The sequence below is a fragment of the Triticum aestivum genome, chromosome 7D (genome assembly GCF_018294505.1).
Source record: "Triticum aestivum cultivar Chinese Spring chromosome 7D, IWGSC CS RefSeq v2.1, whole genome shotgun sequence".
NCBI classification, from domain to species: Eukaryota; Viridiplantae; Streptophyta; class Magnoliopsida; order Poales; family Poaceae; genus Triticum; species Triticum aestivum.
The window spans coordinates 624950674-624972235 of record NC_057814.1 but is presented as its reverse complement, the minus strand read 5'-3'; the positions used below and the strand labels follow the sequence as shown (position 1 = coordinate 624972235).

The window sequence follows — 21562 nt, the reverse complement described above, 5'->3', positions numbered from 1 at the left end:
GGTGCTGCCGAAGAAGTTGCAAATTGTATCTATTATAAGACTCCAAATATACATAATGAAAAATAAAAAATTAATTCAACACAAAAAATTAATTAGACTCGCCGGTACGCATAATGAATGTGGCGCGAAAATCTGTTTCTGAGGGATATGTGACGCGAAAATCTGTGCTAACCGTCCGAGCAAAACCAAATTGCGCGAAGTCCACCACTTTTATTCTCCGATCCAGATTGATATTCGCCTTCAAGTCCGGATCGGTCTAGGTCTACTACGACACAGATCAATCATCCAATCTCCTCTCGCTGAGCGGGAAGGCTGGAAGGCGGCGACGGACTGGGGAGCGGCGGGAAGGCGGAGATGGAGTGATGGACAAGGGAGCGGCGGCTTTGCGAGCAGCCAAGGGAGAAGCTGCAAGGCCGCGGCGGGAAGGCTGCAAGTCGTCTGCTAGCATCTCCTCCGGCCGCCCCTCCAGCCTGCCCACTGGCGGCGCTCAACTCATCCGGCCACCCATCTTCTCCTTCACACGGCGAGACTGACCTCTGAGGTAACCCTCCTTCCTCCCTCATTCCCGTCTCCTCTCATCCAGTCACCTATTTGTGGGCACCTCGAGACATGGCCATGGGATGTAGGGGGATTTGGTAGATGATGCAGGGGATGGATCGTCAGATTGGAGAGGTGGATCCATTCCCCTGTCTTTGTGATCAAATCATCTGAGAGAGAGGAGCTTCGGGCTTGTTACAGTTTCAGAGATGTACTGTACCAATTGTGCTATGTTCAATTGTTTGGGATTTGTTCCCAACAGGGAATTAATCACCATGGGGTTTGTGTGAAACCTCTGTTTGTCACTCTAATCTCTTTTGGGGTTTGACCCCTATCCCTCTTAATCCCTTTCTACTTCATTGTTATTCGGTTGGTCAGGGATTGAGGAAAATTTGTACAGGAATACAGTTTAGATGTTGCACTAAGTAAACATACATATATGAATTCAGTTTGTACAAGGAATGCTTGAAATTTTTAGAAAATGTAGTGTAAGCATTGCACCGAGTAAACATTCATCTCTGGAAGAACATTTAAGTTCTATTTCTAATGTGAGTAGACATTCAGGGAAATTATTCCTCCTCCCTTCTATTTCTAATGCGATACCTTACTGTCACATCCATTGCAAAACTAATAACATTTAAGTTATAGTTTTAGTATAGAGTCCATGTATATATGGGAGTAGGTCAACACAAGTGAGCATAATCAGAACAAGGACCCTAATTTGTACATAATAGGAACATGTATATACATGACTCTACTATGGTAATAACAGATTTATGTCCAGGAATGGAGACATCAATAACAACAACAAGGCAAAGATTATATTCTTATAAAGCAAACACACAAGAGTCTTTAAAAAATATAACAGATGTCTACTAAACTGAATGACGACTTTAGGAATCTATATCGAGTAGTACTCTGAACCAGTGTTGGTTTTTCTATCCAAATTTGCATAAGAAGGACAAGATGAGAGAGGATTACATGAACCTCTATATTTTTTATATGTTAACAGTAATACTTGGACCTATCTCAAATTTGTTGGAGTACATACACTTATGTCATTTGTTGACATGAAGATTGTATCTACTTCAGAGTGTTTTCTGCAACACAAGTGGAAAGTAGTTTGAAAATGCACAAAGATGTCACTCTGAAGATGCACAAAGTTGCACCTTGATTAAACTTCTTGTTAACTTCCATCTCTTTCCCTTAACATGTGAATGCCTCTCTGTTTCCTTGAAGATCAATGCTTTTGTTTTATTTTGCTCGTGTGTTTATTGTGTTCAGCTCAGCTCGGTTCATTGCCAGTTTCAGTCAACCAAGTAAGAAAAAAGAAATCCTCGAATTTTTGTGTATATTTTGTATGTAATATGTTTAGAATATTTTTGCTTTTTAGTGAATTATTAGATCAAAGGATTCAAATTGTACAACATGGTTCCAGGTATTTGGGAATAGCTGAACTTTAGCACCTGCTGCTGGTGTTGTATCAAGATGGAAATCCAGCCAATCAGCAATTGAATTCGACTATTTGAACTTGCTAGCTGCTGTCGTACAAGAGGTGAAGGGTAGTTTACTGTTTACTGCTTGTGATGTACTATGTGTTCACAAATTGACTTTCATTCTGTGACGTTCGACACAATACCACAATAAAGGTCAGCTTCCAATGTGATTCTGTTATTTACATTCTTAGTATCATTGCCACAACTTATGTCATTTTGGACATGAAACTTACTACTATACTGCTTCTGCATGCAGGTTTGATGGATAAAGAAAGTCACTGATCTGAAATGTGGAGCCTAGTTGAAGTGACAAATTCATTACTATTATTTGCTACTCCCTCCGTCCAAAAATACTTGTCGGAGAAATGGATAAAAATGGATGTAGGTGTTAGTATTTTTTTATTTTATGTCCATGTACTTTATAATTTGGACAAGAAGATTTGTAGGTGTGACTGCCCTAAAGTGTCAATACTTGATCCCAAATATGTTGGTGTTGGTTGTTCTGTTTCCTAAACATTCTTACACATGTTATTGTCAAAAATAAACATTCTTACACATGTTCATATGTACCTACATCCGGGTTGTTGCTTATCTCATAATCATCATAGAAGTGTTAAATAGGCTGGTTCCATGAACTCGATCATATCATTGGTGTTGGTTGTCTCTTTGCACCAGAATAATGTAGCTGCAGCTTTTCTTCAGTTAGCTGTAGCTTTCTTCAGTTAACTGTGCTCTTCTTCAGTTAGTACGGCAAATACCTTGTTCAGCGTGTCGGAAATAATCTGTCTCGTTGTGCGTGTCTCTGTTCTTTTCCACTCTGTTTGCATGAGTTGAATTCAGTTCATCGTTGATTCACACCGTGAGTCGATCCTAGCCTGATTTCCAAAGCTTACCACAAACGTCTGGTCACATTGGAATTTAACAAAAAAAATTGATGCAAATTAAAAGAAAATGAACCATTTTTATTCAAACTTCAATATTTGTTTCATACAACTGGACCATATTTTGTCCGGACAATTAAAACTTCAAGAAAAAAACTTAACCTGCCTTATACTTGATGGTGATGTCAGGCCGGGCTGGCCAACGGCACCTCCATCGCTGTCGTCGAAGTCGGGCTTCCAATGGCGGAAGGGTGCAGAGTCACTGTAAGGCTTCTCGACCGCCGCCTGGAGCTCGTGGATGATCCTGTTCACTTGTTCCTGGACCATTCCCCCAAGCGTCACCACCTTGAAGTTCTTCGGCAGCGGTCGACCGGGTGGCGAAGTCGCCTGAGCAGCAGCGCCCGTGAGGGTGACCGTGCAGACGGCCACCACCAGAGCAGCAACCAAGGCTACGAGCTGTCGTGCCATGGCGCGCGTAGCTCGAACTGCATGCTCTTGCCTGAGATATTGATCGTTGTACCTTGTACGTGTGCACTGTGCTGCCTGCGGGCTGTGGTGGTGGTGATGGGGTAGGATGGAGCTGGGTGAGAATTTGTAGGGCGGGGTGCTCACCTGGATGGATGTCTGGTGGTGGCTACTCTTAGTCTGACGGAATCCTTCTTTTTTTTGTTAATGACGATTTAATTTGGATTAGTGAATTTGTTGCGTGATTCTGTCGGCTAAGGAGGAGAGCTGACTTAATCAAAAACTCTAGTAGCAGCCCTAGGTCAACTCCAGTTCATGCTGATCTGTTATTCGTCCGAAAGAGCATCTACAGTTATCTGTTCGGGCAGTGATTGGGTAGGTCACCTAGACGTTTAAGCCAGATATGGGGACGCCCGGATCCGTTTAACATTGGGGAAGATGTCAAACAGAAGAAGGACAGGGCATGATCACCACCTTTGGGGAAGATGTCATGATCGCAGTATGTGAAGCCGACATCGATGCTGGTATCGAGACTCGGTATTACCGTAAATAACTACACTAGGTCTTGGATGTGCTACTTAATGCCATATTTTCTTTATCGAAAAAGGCTTTCTCCCCGCTTTATATTATATAAAGCAAATCACCCGAGCCAAACATCCAACAAAGTTCACACAACACGCACACACACACAGAAGTCTCACACCAACAGGAGTACAAGGTTAAATGCTGAGGGCACAGCTCGACAAGCCCAGAAAACGAAAAAGCACACACAAATAGCGCCTCAAGTAGCAGGCTCAATAACGAGCTTGTTGCGGCCGCCAGAGCTGCAAGTAACCACTATATTTTCTTTTAATCAAGGCATATTTATATGTGGCGTTTTCATACGAAATTTGATGACATTGCATTCGCTCTAATTTCGTGATAACTAAGAACTAACACAAATGACAGAACATAAAAATGGACAGAAGACAAAATGTTAGACGAAGTTGACAATAGGCAAAATGACAGAAATAAACAACAGTGAGAAGGGAAGGTAGGAGGAGAAACAACATTTGAATAGATGGGTTGCACTTGTACTACCAAAAATGCAACAGAGACAAACAAAATAATAAAATCGTTGGCCCTGTGGCTCCCCATCAATCGAAACTAAGTATCTATCCCTTCCGATTGTCTGGTCATTCCGATCAGAGCTCTAATTATTTTGAATTTCATGCACAAAATGAGATAAGATGATGGACACCACAGAGCTGTGCAATTTACTCTGCTCATCCAGGAAAATAGAGCGCACGCAACCTCTGCCACATATATTTGGAAAACAAATAGCAATTGTAGCTGCATCGGCTGATTTTCTGCACTAAAGAGATAAGACCATGGACACCACACAACCCTGCATTTTACTCTGTTCAACCAGGAAAAGAGATCACACACAAGCTCAACCACATATAATAGGAAAACAAATAAAAATTGTAACTTCATCTGCTGAATTTTCTGCGCTAGAAGAGATAAGACCATGGGCGGGAGGAGGAGAGATCACACACAACCTCTGCCACATATAGTAGGAAAACAAATAAAAATTGTAACTTCATCCGCTGAATTTTCTGCAATAGAAGAGATAATACCATGGACACCACAGAGCTCTGCATCTTGCTATGTTAAACCAGAAAAAGAGAGGACACGTACAGAACTGAGGGAAAAGAGCAAGGAAGCTAGCCATAGAGATGGCGGCTGAGGCGCTGGTGAGTGTTTCCAAGGGGGTGATGAACTCTGTGTTAGAGAAGCTGGCCACTTTGAGAGTACACCAAGCACATGAAATGCAGCGGGAGGTGGCGTTCCTCAAGGACGAGCTCAGCAGCATGGACGCTGTCATCAAGAAGCTCGAGAACATGGAAGAGGAGCTCGATCCACAGACCAGGGAGTGGAAGAACCAGGTGATCGATATGGCGTTTCACATTGAGGACTGCATCAACGACTTCATGCATGAATCTGGTGAGGATTCTAACAAAGGAGATGTTGGATTTGTTGGCAAAATTTCTCAGTACATTAAGGCGTTGAGGCGATGTCGGATTTTGGAACAATAACACTGCTTCCTAAGAAAACGGAGGCTGTGAGGATTGAGCAGTTCAGGCCGATCTGCCTCCTCAATGTTAGTTTCAAAATTTTCACCAAGGTTGGGACTAATAGGCTCACACAGATTGCGCATTCTGTGGTGCAGCATTCCCAAACTGCTTTCATGCCGGACAGAAACATCCTAGAAGGGGTTGTGGTCCTTCATGAAACGCTCCACGAAATTCACACGAAAAAACTAGATGGAGTTGTTTTTAAGGTGGATTTCGAGAAAGCGTACGATAAAGTCAAATCACCTTTCCTTCAACAGGCCTTGTGTATGAAAGGTTTTGATGAAATCTGGCGACATCAGGTAGAATCGTTCACGCAAAAAGGGAGTGTTGTAATTAAAGTGAATGACGACATAGGTCATTATTTCCAGACACATAAGGGCCTGAGACAAGGGGATCCGATGTCTCCTATTCTGTTCAACATTGTAGTTGATATGTTGGCAATTCTGATAGGAAGGCTTAAGGAGGCTGGTCAGGTGGGTGGCTTGGTACCTCATCTAGTTGATGGTGGTGTGTCTATCCTACAGTACGCCGATGATACGATCATCTTTATGGAGCATGACTTGGCAAAAACGAGAAATATGAAGCTGGTGTTATGCTTATTTAAACAATTGACCGGGTTAAAGATTAACTTTCACAAAAGCGAATTGTTCTGCTTTGGTAGAGCCAATGATGAACAAGAGGCTTATAGGCAATTGTTTGGGTGCGAATTGGGGACTTTACCTTTTACATACTTAGGTATACCAATCCACCATCGTAAGCTGACAAACAGAGAATGAAAGTGTATCGAGGACCGCTTTGAAAAGAAACTGAGTTGCTGGAAGGCCAAACTCATGTCATATGGAGGCCGATTAATTCTGATAAACTCAGTTCTCATGAGTATGCCTATGTTTCTCTTGTCGTTCTTCGAAGTCCCAGTTGGAGTTAGGAAAAAACTGGACTTTTATCGATCACGATTCTTCTGGCAGAGCGATGAACTAAAAAGAAAATACAGACTCGCCAAGTGGGATATTATCTGTTGACCGAAAGACCAAGGGGGTCTTGGTATTGAGAATCTTGAGGTCAAGAACAGATGTCTTCTCATCAAGTGGCTATAGAAGTTATCGGTCGAGACTGATGCCACTTGGGCGCAGATCCTCGGTAGCAAGTATCTTCACTCCAAAACTTTGTCCCAGGTCACAGCGAGGCCGACTGACTCACCTTTCTGGAAAGGGCTTATGAGAGTCAAATTAAACTTTTTTAATAGGACAAAGTTTATTATCGGCAACGGTGCTAGTACGCGATTCTGGGAAGATACTTGGCTCGGAGAGACCCCCCCTTGCCATTCAATACCCGTCTCTGTATCGTATTGTTCAACGACGTGATGCTTTCTTTGGAACGGTACTTCAATCCATTCCCCTTAATATTCAGTTTAGGAGGACGCTAGCCGGCAATCGTTGGGAAGAATGGCTTCATCTAGTGAGTAGACTGATGGAGATTCAGCTGTCTCAACAGCCCGATAAATTACGCTGGAAGCTTACTAGGTCTGGAGAGTTTACAGTTAAATCAATGTATCTTGATGTTATCAATTCAAGCTCTATTCCTAGTTCCAAACATATTTGAACGGTCAAAGTTCCTTTGAAAATCAAAGTGTTTATGTGGTTTGTACATAAACAAGTAATACTAACCAAGGACAATTTGGCAAAGCGTAATTGGACAGGACCTACTAGGTGTAGTTTCTGTGATCGGGATGAAACTATCAAACACCTTTTTCTTGATTGCCCGTTAGCCAAAGTTCTATGGCGGACGGTTCACATTGCATTTAATATTACTCCTCCGAGTTCTGTCAGCACGTTATTTGGAATGTGGCTTAACGGGATAGAGTCCAAAACAACGAGACACATTCGCGTAGGAGTATGTGCTTTATTGTGGGCAGTTTGGAACTGCAGAAATGATTTGGTTTTTAACAGAACAACAAATATTCATTTTTTGCAGGTTATCTTCCGAGCCACTGCGTTGATCCGTATGTGGTCGCTACTCACTCCGACGGAGGCCAGGGAGCGTTTGGTTATTGGATCTATCCGCTGGGAGATGGTAGCACGGGATATCTTCAACCGGTTTGGATGGCGGTCATGTAATAGGATAGGCAATTAGTTTACCTATCTTTCTTATGCCAGCCGGTTGTGGCTTTTTGTGGCTAGTTTGTTATTGGCCTTTTGGCTCTTTGTGAGCTTTCCTTTATTTTCGTTTGAGACTTTAAGACCTTGTTAAACCTATTTGCTTATTTAATAAGTTGGCCGTATGCATCGTTTTGATGCAGAGGCCGGGGAGTCCCCCTTTTCGAAAAAAAACATTAAGGTGTTCAGAGAACGTCACCAGTTTGCCAAACAAATCCAACAGCTAAAGACATGGGTCCAAGACGTGAGTGAGCGTCGGAAAAGGTATAAGCTTGATGAGTGTGCCCCAAGTTCTAGCTATCTACCTGTAGATCCTCGGGTGCCTGCCCTCTACACAGAGGCGGCCAACCTTGTTGGCATGGAGGGTCCAAAAGAGGATCTTATCAAGTTGTTGGCGGCAAAGGAGGAATTTGCATCCGTACAACCTCTTAGAGTGGTGTCTATTGTTGGGTTTGGGGGTCTAGGGAAAACCACACTTGCAAATCAAGTATACCATGAGCTTGGAGGACAATATGACTGCAAGGTTTTGGTGTCCATATCACAAAGACCTAATATGATGAAGCTTCTCGGTAGGATCATCAAAAAACTTGAGATGCCACAACCAACCCGTACTGACGAGGCGCAAGATCTCATTCACAACATCAGAGAATATCTAAGAGAAAAAAGGTACTTTAGTAACTTTGCAATCCCTATTGTATGCATAGTTGCTTTGAGGTTTTACAGTCCCCAATTTGCCCCTTCTACTGTTATTTTAACATTTGAATTGTTGCATACTAATTGAGTACATATTTAATATAAAATGTTGGCAGGTACTTTTTCATCATTGATGATATATGGGACGAATCAGTATGGGAAATTATCCCTTGTGCATTTCCAGATAACCAACGAGGTAGCAAAGTAATCACAAACACGAGAATTGAGACAGTAGCTAATGCAACCTGCAACTATCGGCGTGAGTTCATTTACAAGATGAGTCCTCTTGATGACCAAAACTCAAGAAAATTATTTTTCAGTAGAGTTGGACAGATTGATCTTGAACCATTGGAAGAGATTTCGAATGAAATTCTACAAAAATGTGGTGGTCTCCCACTTGCCGTTGTCAGTATTGCTAGTCTTTTGGCCAGTCAACCAACTAGATCAGTGACACAATGGAAACATGTGTGCAGTTCTTTAAGCTCAAATATGAGAACAAATCCAACTTTGGAGGGGATGAGACTGGTACTGAACCTTAGCTACAACAATCTTCCTCATTGTCTCAAAACTTGTTTGCTATATATTGCCATGTACCCAGAGGATTACATTATTAGAAAGAACGATCTTGTAAGGCAATGGGTGGCTGAAGGTTTCATCCGCAAAATACATGGCGAGGATGCAAATGAAGTCGCTAGAAGTTGCTTTAATGAGCTTGTCAATCGGACCATGATCCAACCTACAACTATTGGGTACAATGGAGAGGTCATAACATGTAAAGTTCATGATATGATTCTTGATCTAATCAGAATCAAGTCGGAAGAAGAGAACTTCCTTAGTGTGGTAGATGACCTACAGGGCATGACCGCAGCAACATGAAGCACGGTTCACCGACTTTCCCTTCAGTTGGATTATGGAGCGAGTGAAGGCATGGTACTGGCAAGCTTAAGCATGCCGCATATTCGGTCTCTTGCTCTTTTTGGGAAGTGCCATTTCAAGTTGTCTATGTATGAACTCAAGTCCATCCGGGTTTTTAATGTGGATTGTCAGGGTGCTCACATGGGTGATAGGATTGACCTCCCACCAATCTGTAAATTATTTCAACTCAGATATTTGAGCATCAGCATCCCCAAGGAACATATGGCAACCCTTATTCTGCCAACCCTCATTGGGGACCTGAAACATTTGGAGACATTGAATTTGGATACGGATATTACTGCCATGCCATCTGATATTGTTGATTTTCCTTGCTTGCTGCATCTACATGTTCCTATGGGAACAAGGCTACCTGATGGAATTCGTAGGATAAAGGCCCTACGTACTCTGGTGAACTTTGATGTGCACATGAACTCGGTGGATAATTTAACAGGTCTTGGTGAACTTACAAATCTTAGATATCTTGATTTTTGCTGCCATGGTGCTGAACAAATACTTATACGCTAAGTCTTTGGCTCAGGTAACGGCACAGCCGTCGGACTCACCTTTTTGGAAAGGACTTATGAGGACGAAGGTTGCTTTCTTTAACAGAGTGACATTTAAAGTGGTTAGGGGGCACTCCATTAGCGTTACAGTATCCTGTTTTATATCACATTGCACAACGGAAAGAAGTTTCTGTTGCGTCTGTGTTGCAGTCTATTCCACTTAATATTCAATTTCGACGGGCACTTGTGGGTCCACGCTGGGATACATGTTTGCATCTTGTGCGTAGGTTAATGGAGATTAATCTTTCGGATGCCAATGACACGATAAGTTGGAAGTTAACGGGGTCAGGTGTTTTCACGGTTAAATCAATGTATACAGATTTAATCAATATTGGAGACATCCCAAGGTCGGGCCATATCTGGAAAATTAAGGTGCCGTTGAAATAAAAGTTTTTATGTGGTTTGTTCACAAAGGTGTGATTTTAACCAAAGATAATCTATCCAAACGCAATTGGGAAGGGAGTCAACGATGTTGCTTTTGTGACCAGAATGAAACAATTGAACATCTACTTATTAAATGTCCGATTGCTAGATTACTTTGGAGAACTATTCATGTTGCTTTTAACATCACTCCCCCAACTTCAATATCACAGTTTTTTCATGACTGGCTGAATGGGGTGGTACCTCATACAGCTGCACAAATCAGAGTCAGAGCATGTGCATTGCTTTGGGCGATATGGAATTGTCGGAATGATGTTCCCTTTAACAGACAAAACATTACTAATTTTTTGCAGGTCATCTTCAGAGCGTCTACATGGATCCGTATGTGGTCCTTGCTGAGCCATACGGACCACAGGGCGCACATGGCTATTGAGTGCAACCGATGGGAAACGGTTGCACGGGATACATACAACCGATATGGATGGAGGTGTTAGAATACCGTTCAAATCTTCTGTAATCTAAACCTCTCTCTATCTCTTCTTCTCTCGGTTCCTATTCTGACTCTTTATGTATCGATGAGTCCTAGCGATCATCGTAGACTTGTACGCCACGACAGGGGCTATTCCTGTCTCTCATAAAAAACGCACGCGGCTCCCCATCAGGAGTAGGAACGCTTCCATCGATCTATCTAACATGGTATACAGAGCCTAGCCTCTTCCCCTATCATCTAGCGATCCCAAAAACTCAGCACCAGAAACCCAAACCCTCCTATCCCATCTAGCGACGCAGAAGCCCAAAATCCTATCGTCGCTATGGCAGGATCGAGCGCTAGCTATCGCCCTCAACCTGGGTGCTCCCCCAACAAAAAAGCTTACGAGAGGGAACTACCTTCTCTGGAAAGCGCAGGTAATGCCGGCGCTTCGAGGAGCTCAAGTAACCGGCCTCCTCGACGGCACAGATGCCGCACCGGCAAGAATGGTGGAGGTCACCAAGGCGCACAAAACCACGGCCATTGAGCCCAATCCGCTGTATGGTCCGTGGTTGGCGAAAGATCAACAGGTTCTGAGCTACCTGTTGAACTCGTTAACTCAAGAAATCTTGGCGCAGGTCATCGGTAAGGAAGGCACTCATGATTTATGGACTGCTCTTACCACTCTATTCGCTGCGCAGTCCCAATCTCGGATAACAAATCTGAGAATTGCCATCTCCAACACCAAGAAGGGCAACATGTCAAGCAACTCCTTCATTGCCAAGATGAAGAGTCTAGGAGATGAGCTTGCAGCCGCGGGTCGTCCAGTGACCGACGGCGAGATGGTCGACTACATCCTTGCCGGACTTGATCGGGATTACGATCCCATTGTTGCAGCAGTCGGCACCATCAAAAACTCCATCACCGTTGATGATTTGTTCTCGCAGATTTCAGCGTTCGACCAAAGGATGGAGATGTTGGGTGATGGACCGTCCGGTTTTCGCTCATCTGCAAATGTTGTGTACAGAGGACGCGGGCAGTACCGCGCGAGAGGAGGACGCGGGCGAGGGAACAGAGGGCGCGGTCGTGGCCGTGCCTCTCCTTCCCCTGCTCGCGATGGTGGAGGCAGCAACTACCAGCAGCGTCAACGACAACCCCCACCACAGCAGCAGCAACAACAGCATGAGGGAGACTATCCCGAGTGCCAAATATGCTACAAGTTTCATGCCGGCGGCGCAAGGGCCTGCTGGCACTGATATGATGAGGATCATGAAGAAAAGAAGAAGGCCAATCTCATCACCAACTCCTACGGGATTGACACTAATTGGTATGCAGATTCTGGCGCAACCGAGCACATCACGGGTGGACTTGACAAATTGACAACGCGAGAAAGATACCACGGAGGTGACCAAGTGCACACGGCAAGTGGAACAGGTATGGATATTGCTCATATTGGTAACTCAATTGTTAAAGCCCCCGGAAAGAAATTGCATCTAAATCATGTCCTACATGTTCCTCATGCATCAAAAAATCTTGTTTCAGTTCATCGTTTCACTCTTAACAATGTTCTCATAATATTCTATCCTTATTCTTTTGTTATTAAGGACTTGGCAACAAGGAAAGTCATCTTTAGAGTAAGATGCGAGGGAGGTCTTTATCCACTTGTATCATCATCCCCTTCACAATGGTCAAATAAAGAAGCTTGGAGTGTCACCAAACCATCATCAGCAAAGTGGCATAGTCGTTTAGGTCATCCGTCTTCAACTATTGTTCAGCAAGTTCTTAGTAGAAATAAACTTCCTTACGAGTCTAGTGTTGAGTCAGTTTGTGATGCGTGTCAACAAGCTAAAAGTCATCAATTGCCCTATCCTATCCCTACCAGTGTATCCACTGCACCTTTGCAACTTATTTTTTCAGATGTATGGGGGCCAGCCCCTACTTCAGTTGGTAGAGTTTCATACCATGTAAGCTTCATTGATGATTATAGTAAGTTTACTTGGATTTATTTGCTAAAGAAACGGTCTGATATTTTCCAAGTCTTTGGTAATTTCCAAAATCTTGTTGAGCGCCAACTAAACTCCAAAATCCTTGCAATGCAAACTGACTGGGGTGGTGAATATGAGAAACTTAATTCTTTTTTTCAAAAGATTGGAATTTCCCATTATGTTTCCTGTCCACATGCTCACCAATAGAACGGTTCTGCTCAATGAAAACACCGTCATGTTGTTGAAGTAGGACTATCATTGTTAGCCAATGCATCTATGCCTCTCAAATTTTGGGACGAAGCCTTTCTTACTGCCACTTATCTTATTAATATTCGTCCTAGCAAAGTCATCAAATTTGAGAATCCTATAACACGACTCTTTGGTATCACTCCAGATTACACATCTCTTCGTATATTCGGTTGTGCACGTTGGCCAAATCTTAGGCCCTACAATACACGCAAACTTGCGTTTCGTTCAAAAAGATGTGTCTTTATAGGCTATAGCCCTATGCACAAAGGAGTCAAATGTCTTGATGTTTCCACTGGCAGGGTATATATATCTAGAGATGTTGTCTTTGACGAATCAGTTTTCCCCTTCGAGTTCTTCATCCAAATGCCGGAGCCCTTCTTCGCAAAGAAATTCTTCTTCTTCCGGATTTTGATCAAGGGGGTGATAACAATTGTACTAACTAATATTCTTCCTAGTATTATGCCTGTGCAGGTACCTGGAGAGAACAACAGAGAAAATGATCAAAATCATGAAAATTTGGCTCAAAATGATCTATTATTTCATGTCAATGGAGAAGAAGGAGGGGCTGGCGCGGAACCCGAGGAAGATCTGGCTGCGCCAACCACGCCAGCGCGTCAGACGATCTTGGATCACGTGCGCAGATCCGTTTCGGATCGCACGCCGGTGCGACAGCCCAGTTGGTTGGATGAGGCCGCGTCGGGCCAAACGGTGGGCCACTCTGGTCGGGTGGATCAGGCCACATCAGGCCGAACGGCGGGCCACATCAGGCAGACCGCGCGCATGCAGTCGATAGCGACGGAAACTTCAGGATCTTCTGTGGAAGGTTTTACACCAGGTTCGACCACACCGTCGGCCATAGGATCATCTGCGCCCTCTCAGTCTGCAGATTTGGAGGGATCTTCTAGATCCTCTGCGGCTGGTCACATTGAGCAGTCTTCGATACAACTACAGCCACAACCTGTCACCACTTCAAGGATTATGACTCGATTACAAAAAGGTATTAGAAATCCCAAAGTAAGAACAGATGGTACTATATGGTATGGCATGCTGTGTATTTCAGGTGAACCAACAAGGTTGAGTGATGCGCTTGGAGATCCTAAGTGGAAAAGGGCTATGGATGAAGAATATGGACATGGCACTTGGTACCAAGTCAAAGAGGTAAAAATAGTATTGATTGTAAATGGGTTTACAGAATCAAAAGAAAAGCAGATGGCTCCATTGATAGGTACAAGGCACGTCTGGTTGCAAAAGGTTTCAAGCAACGTTATAGCATTGATTATGAGGACACCTTCAGTCCTGTTGTGAAAGCCGCTACCATCAGACTTGTGCTAACCATTGCTGTTTCCAGAGGATGGAGCCTTAGACAGCTAGATGTTCAAAACGCGTTTTTGCATGGTGTTCTGGAAGAGGAGGTCTATATGAGGCAACCACCAGGGTATGAAAATAAACAAACACCTCACTATGTTTGCAAACTTGATAAAGCTCTTTATGGTCTGAAACAGTCCCCTAGAGCATGGTTCTCAAGGTTGAGCTCACAATTGAAGCATCTTGGTTTTGTTGCATCAAAGGCTGATACATCTCTCTTCATTTATAATAAGGCAAATACTGTCATGTTTGTGCTCATTTATGTTGATGACATCATAGTTGCAAGCTCCTCACAAAATGCCTCTAATGCTCTCTTGCATGATTTATGTTGAGAATTTGCCTTGAAGGATCTCGGTGATCTACACTTCTTTCTTGGTATTGAAGTTAAGAAGATTCAAGATGGCATAATGTTGAGTCAGGAAAAATATGCTACTGAACTTCTAACTCATATGGGAATGAAGGACTACAAGCCTTCGCCCACACCTTTGTCTTCTTCAGAACAACTTTCAGCGCACGAAGGAGAACCTCAGGAAGAGGATAGCACAAAGTATAGAAGTGCTGTTGGAGCTCTACAGTACTTGACTTTGACACGGCCAGACATATCATTTGTTATAAACAAAGTTTGTCAATATCTGCATGCTCCTACTTCTACCCATTGGACAGCTGTCAAAAGGATTGTACGATATGTTAAGCATACTGCGAGTTTGGGACTTCAGTTCAAACGCTCTAATTCTTTACTGGTTAGTACTTTTTCTGATGCTGACTGGGCAGGATGTAGTGATGACAGAAAGTCAACTGGAGGATTTGCAGTGTTCTTTGGTTCAAACCTTATTTCCTGGAGTGCTAGGAAACAAGCTACAGTATCAAGATCAAGTACAGAAGCTGAGTACAAGTCATTGGCAAATGCTACTGCTGAAATTATTTGGGTGGAATCATTAATTGATGAGTTGGGAATCAAGCAACGTCGTGTTCCGTGTTTGTGGTGTGACAATTTGGGAGCTACCTATCTCTCAGCTAATCCAGTTTTCCATGGCAGAACTAAACATATTGAAATTGATTTTCATTTTGTACGAGAAAGGGTGGCAGATAAGAAATTGGACATAAGGTTTATTCCATCCAAGGATCAGGTAGCAGACGGGTTCACTAAAGCTTTGTCGGTTAAGCCTTTTGAAGAGTTCAAGAGAAACCTCAACATAGGATAGTTTAGATTAAGGGAGGGTGTTAGAATACCGTTCAAATCTTCTGTAATCTAAACCTCTCTCTATCTCTTCTTCTCTCGGTTCCTATTCTGACTCTTTATGTATCGATGAGTCCTAGCGATCATCGTAGACTTGTATGCCACGACAGGGGCTATTCCTGTCTGTCATAAATAAACGCACGCGGCTCCCCATCGGGAGTAGGAACGCTTTCATCGATCTATCTAACAGGCGGTCCAATAATAGGCTAGGTGTGTAGACATCTTGATCTATTATAGCCGGTTGTGCCTTTTTTTATTTTTGGCCGCGTGTGGCATTTGTTTCTTCATGATCTTTTGAGACCACTTGAGGAGACTTTTGGACCTCTTTTCTTAATAAAATGGCCGTGTGCATCGAATAATGCAGAGGCCGGGGGTTAACCACCTTTTCTAAAAACAAAATGGTGCTGAACGTACCACCAGCCAATGTGGGATTCATATGGACATTTTCTGCTGTTCCGTGGCCAAACTCCTCAGTTGCAATCTGAGACATCTTTGGTCAGGTAGTAACATATTTTCACCTCCTTTTGTCGAATTGGGTTCTCCGAGCACTAGCAATACAGAGAGCAATATTGAGGAACTCCATGTTGCAGCAACTTGGATGTTTCCGAGGGTTCCAATTTGGATCGGTCAACACCTAAAGCTCGGCGTGTTGGGAATTGCTGTCGAGAAGCTGAGGCAGGAGGATGTTGATTTGCTCGCAGGGTTACCTAATCTACTGCAACTGTGGTTGTGGATACGAAAATCACCGGAAAAGAGGATTATCATCCATGGTGTGATGTGGTAGCATTCCAGATTCTCAAATTTTTGAGAATCACGTGCTTCGCCCCGTGCATAACCTTCATGGCAGGGGCGATGCCCAAAATTAAAATTTTGGTTCTGGAAATCCATGAGCTTGGGGTGGAGCGTCGCGGCCCCTCGACCATTGAGGGCGTGGAGCACCTGCCGAGACTCAGGCAAGTCGACATTTGTATTTACTTTGAGGGAGATGATACAGAATCACAAAGAAGGGCTGCCGACGCTGAGGCTATCTTAACGAATGCCATCCACGTCCATCCAGGACACCCGAGCATCAAAAGCAGGCTTGAAGGTAACAGAAGCTCTTTTATTCGTGAACATTCCAGTTGCAGTTTTACGGGGACGAAGAGGTGGAGAGGCAACCGAACGATGCTTACTTTCAAACTTCTGCTTACTTTCATGTCTGAACGTTCCTTTGTTGGTACATGCATGCACACCAAAATTAGTTACACTTGAAACTTCCTTCCTCTCTTCTTAAGGTCGAATCTATGTGAACCTGTGAAGCCTAACACAAGTTTCCTCCTCCTGTTTTTGATAACGCAAGTTGATCGATCTGCCACACATGCTCCATCCACCGTTGTTGATGGATGAACAAGTAATTCACAGAAGGGACCCGAGCCGTAGACAACCAACATGGTCGAGCTCTCCACAGATTTCGCACTACACATCCAAGGATTCATTTCAAGTGTCGACCATTTCGATGGTAGGATAGAGACGGATGCTTTGGCGTTTACCTGATGTTCTGCCTCTGTTATGATCAACGGTGGCGGAGAGGAACGCGAGCACTGACCTGAAGAAACTGAAGAGGAAAACAGAGCATCAGGTAACAGCACCGAGTCGGTCTGGTCTGGTCATTAACAGAGTATTGGTTAGACGGGGTAGTTTGCTAACTAGTTCTGGACTCGATACCCCTGTAAATTAGTACATGCCTAGTGTGAAGAACTGTTCTAATTTATTTATTTTACAAGAGACTGAACTCCCAAGCAGTCCTTATTGGTGCACAGCATGATACAGGGTAAATTATTTACAGGTGTACAAGTTTACAGAAGATTAGGCTGATGGACGTGATAGCTGAAGTTTGAGCGATATCGGCTGACTTCCAAATTTACTTGTAAGTAGGAAGACCATACTACTTGAGATTTAACAACTTGAGATTAGGGTAACATGCATGTTATGGCCCAGCTATAGGCTAGTTGAGCATTTTGCTAGTATTATCCCGAGATCCTTGTTAATCCTAGTTTGGACTTTAATTTGGTACACACGGGAGCATCAGGCGATGGGGTTGACGAACAGGAGCGCTACCTGCACTCGGTGCGGCCGGAGAAGCTCGCCGTCGCAGCCCTGGTCGCGCGCCCGCCCAGCATGCGCCCGATGCTCGCATTCCTCCCACTCCTCGCCGGTGCTGGATTTGGGGAAGAAGGGGCAGACCTCGGCCGTCGGGTGAACAAACAGGGAGGAAGCGGGCCGAGGAAATACGCAAGAGCTATATATATATCGCCACAGGGGCGAGCCCAATATGTGTTTCCTGCGAGCAGATTCAGGAAACTTTTACGACCAATTCGGACAGGTTTTAAAAAGCTTGTGCGTGTTATTATTTTTTCCATTTTCTGTATTTTATTTTCTTTGTTTTCTGTGTATTTGTTTTTTTCCCGTATCTATTTTTATCACACTTTTGGTATACATCTGGACCATTTTTTTACATATGTTCAATATTTTACAAATATATGATGTACATTTTTTAATACATTTTAAGAATTTTAAGAATACATGTTAAAAACTTTATATAAATGTCGAACATTCTTTTGAATGATATTAAACAAATTTTACATTGTATTATCAGTTTCTTAGAATTGCAAAAACATTTTTTAAATGGAACTAAATATATTTCGAATTACACAAATACTTTTAAAAATTCAAGCATGTGTGAACATTTTTTGATACATGTTTGGACATTTTCTTTTTGAATACATGAAAAAATATTCAAGCATGTGTTGAACATTTTTCTGAATGATATGAATCATTTTCAAAACTACGTGAACATTTTTTAAACTTTTATAATTTTCCAACAATATCAGAACATTCTTTCTTGAAATGCTGGTGTATTTTAAAAATGCTGAAAATATCTAAAAAGTCATGCAGATATTTTTAAATGTGAGATGGGAACTTTAATAAAATTAACTAGATTAAGTTTGGGAAATATATATTTTTATTATTTTAAAATATAAAAAAGAGATAAAGGCAAAACATATGAAACAAAAGCTAATGATTCATGAATTACTTGTGTTTTTTTTAACATCATCACTGATATGTACTAATAAGTATGTGACTTGTTTGTGAGAGTATGTAATGCTTGGTGATTGTTCGGGTTCATACCCTTTCACTAGTATATGATTCGGTTGATAACTATATTTCACAAGTCGTGGGCATAGAGCCGCTACCCCGATAGTATGGGCTGGTGGATGGAGATCACCGAGTCGGACATAACAAGTTTGAAACACTGTGAAATACTGTCATTTGTTAGTCTCAAGTACGATGTGTATGTCATGTCCTAGACTTGAGGTCCTTTGTTCTCAGGATGAGGATTGAGTCACTTAGGGTCTATCAAATGCTACTCATAACTAGGTAGTCATAAGCGTAAATTTTGGATGAGTCGTGAGACATGCCATGAGAAATGGTTGACCAAGATGAGATTTACCCCTCTAATACAGAGAGACATTCTCTGGGCCCTCTCGAGTGATCAGAATTGGAAAGATTGCACATGTGACTTGGGTTAAGTGTTAAGTTGCTTCCGGAATGCGTATCACGGTTTCGAGAAGAGAGGTCAAGCTAGCACAATGGTGAGAAGTACTCGTCTTGAGCTCGACAACATATATCCTGAGACAAAAGGAATATTGCATATTACACATTGTCGATGTTCTTTAAATGACTTACCACATAAGCACGTGCATAAACATGGATGATGGAGTGTTGACATCATCCTTAGAACATTAATGGTGGAAGTTATTTGTTGGCAACTTTGCTAGAAAAAACAGGCCACATGTATTGACACTCAAAAATGGTCAGAGGGACAAACTAGGAAGGAATACACGGAGCAGCTTAAACCTATATAAATAAAATTCAAATTGAAATTTGGTGTCCACCACTGGATAACTCTCTTCCAGATTGTCGGAATAGATATAAGGATAGTCCGAATAGGATCTTAGAACCAAAGTTATGTCAATTCAAAGAATCGTGTGTTCACGACCAATTCTGGCTTGCCGAGAATAACCCTCAAAATGATCTCAAATGAACAAGTGCACACCACTAAAGTTATATGTCTCGTCTAAGCGAGCAACTTTGCTTTCTGGATTATCTGAAGATAAGAGATCAGCAACCTCAAGTGCCAAAATAGTGATCTGCACACAACTAGGACTAGAGGCTCTATCTTTTTTCTTTTTGGAAATGGAGGCATGCCCCCGGCCTCAGCATCATGACGATGCATGCAGCCATCTTATTAAAGAGTCACGAAGTAGCATAAAGTCGTAAAAGTATTACAGCTCGCAAGTGGAGCGAAAAATGAAAAGAAAAGTACACGCTCAAGATCACAACCGGTACGACAATGTAAAGGACAAGCTCCCTAGACTCCTATCCTGTTAAGCGACCGCCATCCGAACCGGTTGAATATTGCCCGTGCTACCATCTCCCACTGGTTGCACCCAGTAACCAAAGGCTCCCTGGAGTCCATAGGAGTGGGTAATGACCACGTACGGATCCACGCGGTAGCTCTGAAGATGACCTGCAAGAAAGTTGAAATATGTTGTCTGTTAAAACACATATCATTCCTGCAATTCCATATAGCCCATATGAGCGCACATTGTCTCGAAACATTCCACGTGGTAGCTCCCTAGAGGCTCTGTCTTAACAGAATCATTGTCTTGAACCCAGATGCTCCATCCTTAACGAAAACATCTCAGTATTTTACGCAGTTTTGCGTACATGAGATAATCACCAAATCGACTTCAAATGGAAAATTGTTCAACATGAAAGTTGTTTGCCCCGTCGAGGAGAACAATATGCGACCTTCATGACCAAAACAATGGATTGCTTGAAAATTGGGCTCGAAGGCTCAGGGCTTAGTTGTCCCACTTAGGTAATATGTTAGCTTTTGGACAGGATTTTGAACCATTTTCTTCTTTGAAAATTCTAACCGCCTTATATATAGATGAGACACAATGATTGATTGCAATAAAACACAATCACGTGATGAACACATTAGGAGTGCAGAGGAACCAGTCAACACGTGGGAAGGCGAAAAACATGACACTGTCGGTTTTCTAATCCGGATTGAGGACAAAAACTTTTTCTAATCCTCTCCTCCGAGGAGGCCGCTTCTGGTGACGACACCGCGCCATGATCACTGCTCCAGCCATGCATGGCCCAAGGACGTCTGGGGCCCACTGCACGTCCACGTCCAGCTCTGTTACTTGTCTCGTGTGTTATGTCGCGTTGATCTTTTGGGCACTGCGTGTACCGCCCTTCTTTTGGGTATCTATGTCCTCTTCTGATGTACTACGACTCATGTACTCCTTCGCGCTTCCTGCTGTCCCTCTGTGGTGTCGCAAAAAACTTTATAAGTAATGATGTAATCTCTATTTGCTCCTGGAATTTACGTGGATTAGGTGATGACGACAAGTGTAACGCTATCCTCTCTGAACTGCTAGCGATCAACCCTCACGTGGCCCTCTTGCAAGAAACCAAACTAGAATCCTACACCAACACCAAGCTCCGCTCTTTTCTCCCCTTCCACCTCGACCAAGCTTTCTCTCTGCCCGCCATTGGCATGGCCAGCGGCACCATTACCGCCGTTAACTCCTCCTCCCTTCAGGTCAGCTCGCATTCACACAAAACCTTCTCCTCGACCGCAACTCTAAGATCAACCGCATGTGCCTCCAACATCGCCATCACCAACATCTACGCTCCTTCTACACGTTCCCTCAAGCAATCTTTCCTAGATGAGCTCCTCTCCATGGCGCAACCTGACCAGGTGCCTTGGCTAATCGTCGGCGACTTCAACCTCCTCCGCTTTCCCTCAGACAAAAACAAATCCTCCTTTCGACAATCAGAAGCTAACGCCTTTAACCAAGTGATCCACAACTTAGCTCTCATTGAGCTGCCTCTTCTCGACCGAGAATTTACGTGGACCAACAACCACGCCTCGCCCACTCTGGAAAGGATCGATCTGGCCTTTTTTAACTTAGCATGGGCAGATGCGTTCCCCAACA

At 43.2% G+C, this 21562-nt stretch overlaps 1 protein-coding gene and 1 long non-coding RNA gene across 2 annotated transcripts; both read left to right on the top strand.

The window, feature by feature from the left end:
• Nucleotides 1-160: 160 nt before the first annotated feature.
• Nucleotides 161-2586, top strand: LOC123169222 (uncharacterized). The gene is made up of 3 exons (XR_006484697.1): nucleotides 161-541; nucleotides 1976-2186; nucleotides 2290-2586. It is a non-coding gene; the product is annotated as an uncharacterized lncRNA (long non-coding RNA).
• A 2401-nt stretch (nucleotides 2587-4987) lies between these two features.
• LOC123167646 (disease resistance protein Pik-2) lies at nucleotides 4988-7823 on the top strand. Its single transcript, XM_044585481.1, has 2 exons — nucleotides 4988-5365; nucleotides 7468-7823. Exons 1-2 carry the CDS (start codon nucleotides 5098-5100, stop codon nucleotides 7608-7610), a joined length of 411 nt encoding a protein of 136 aa, XP_044441416.1. The 5' UTR covers nucleotides 4988-5097; the 3' UTR covers nucleotides 7611-7823.
• Nucleotides 7824-21562: the final 13739 nt, after the last annotated feature.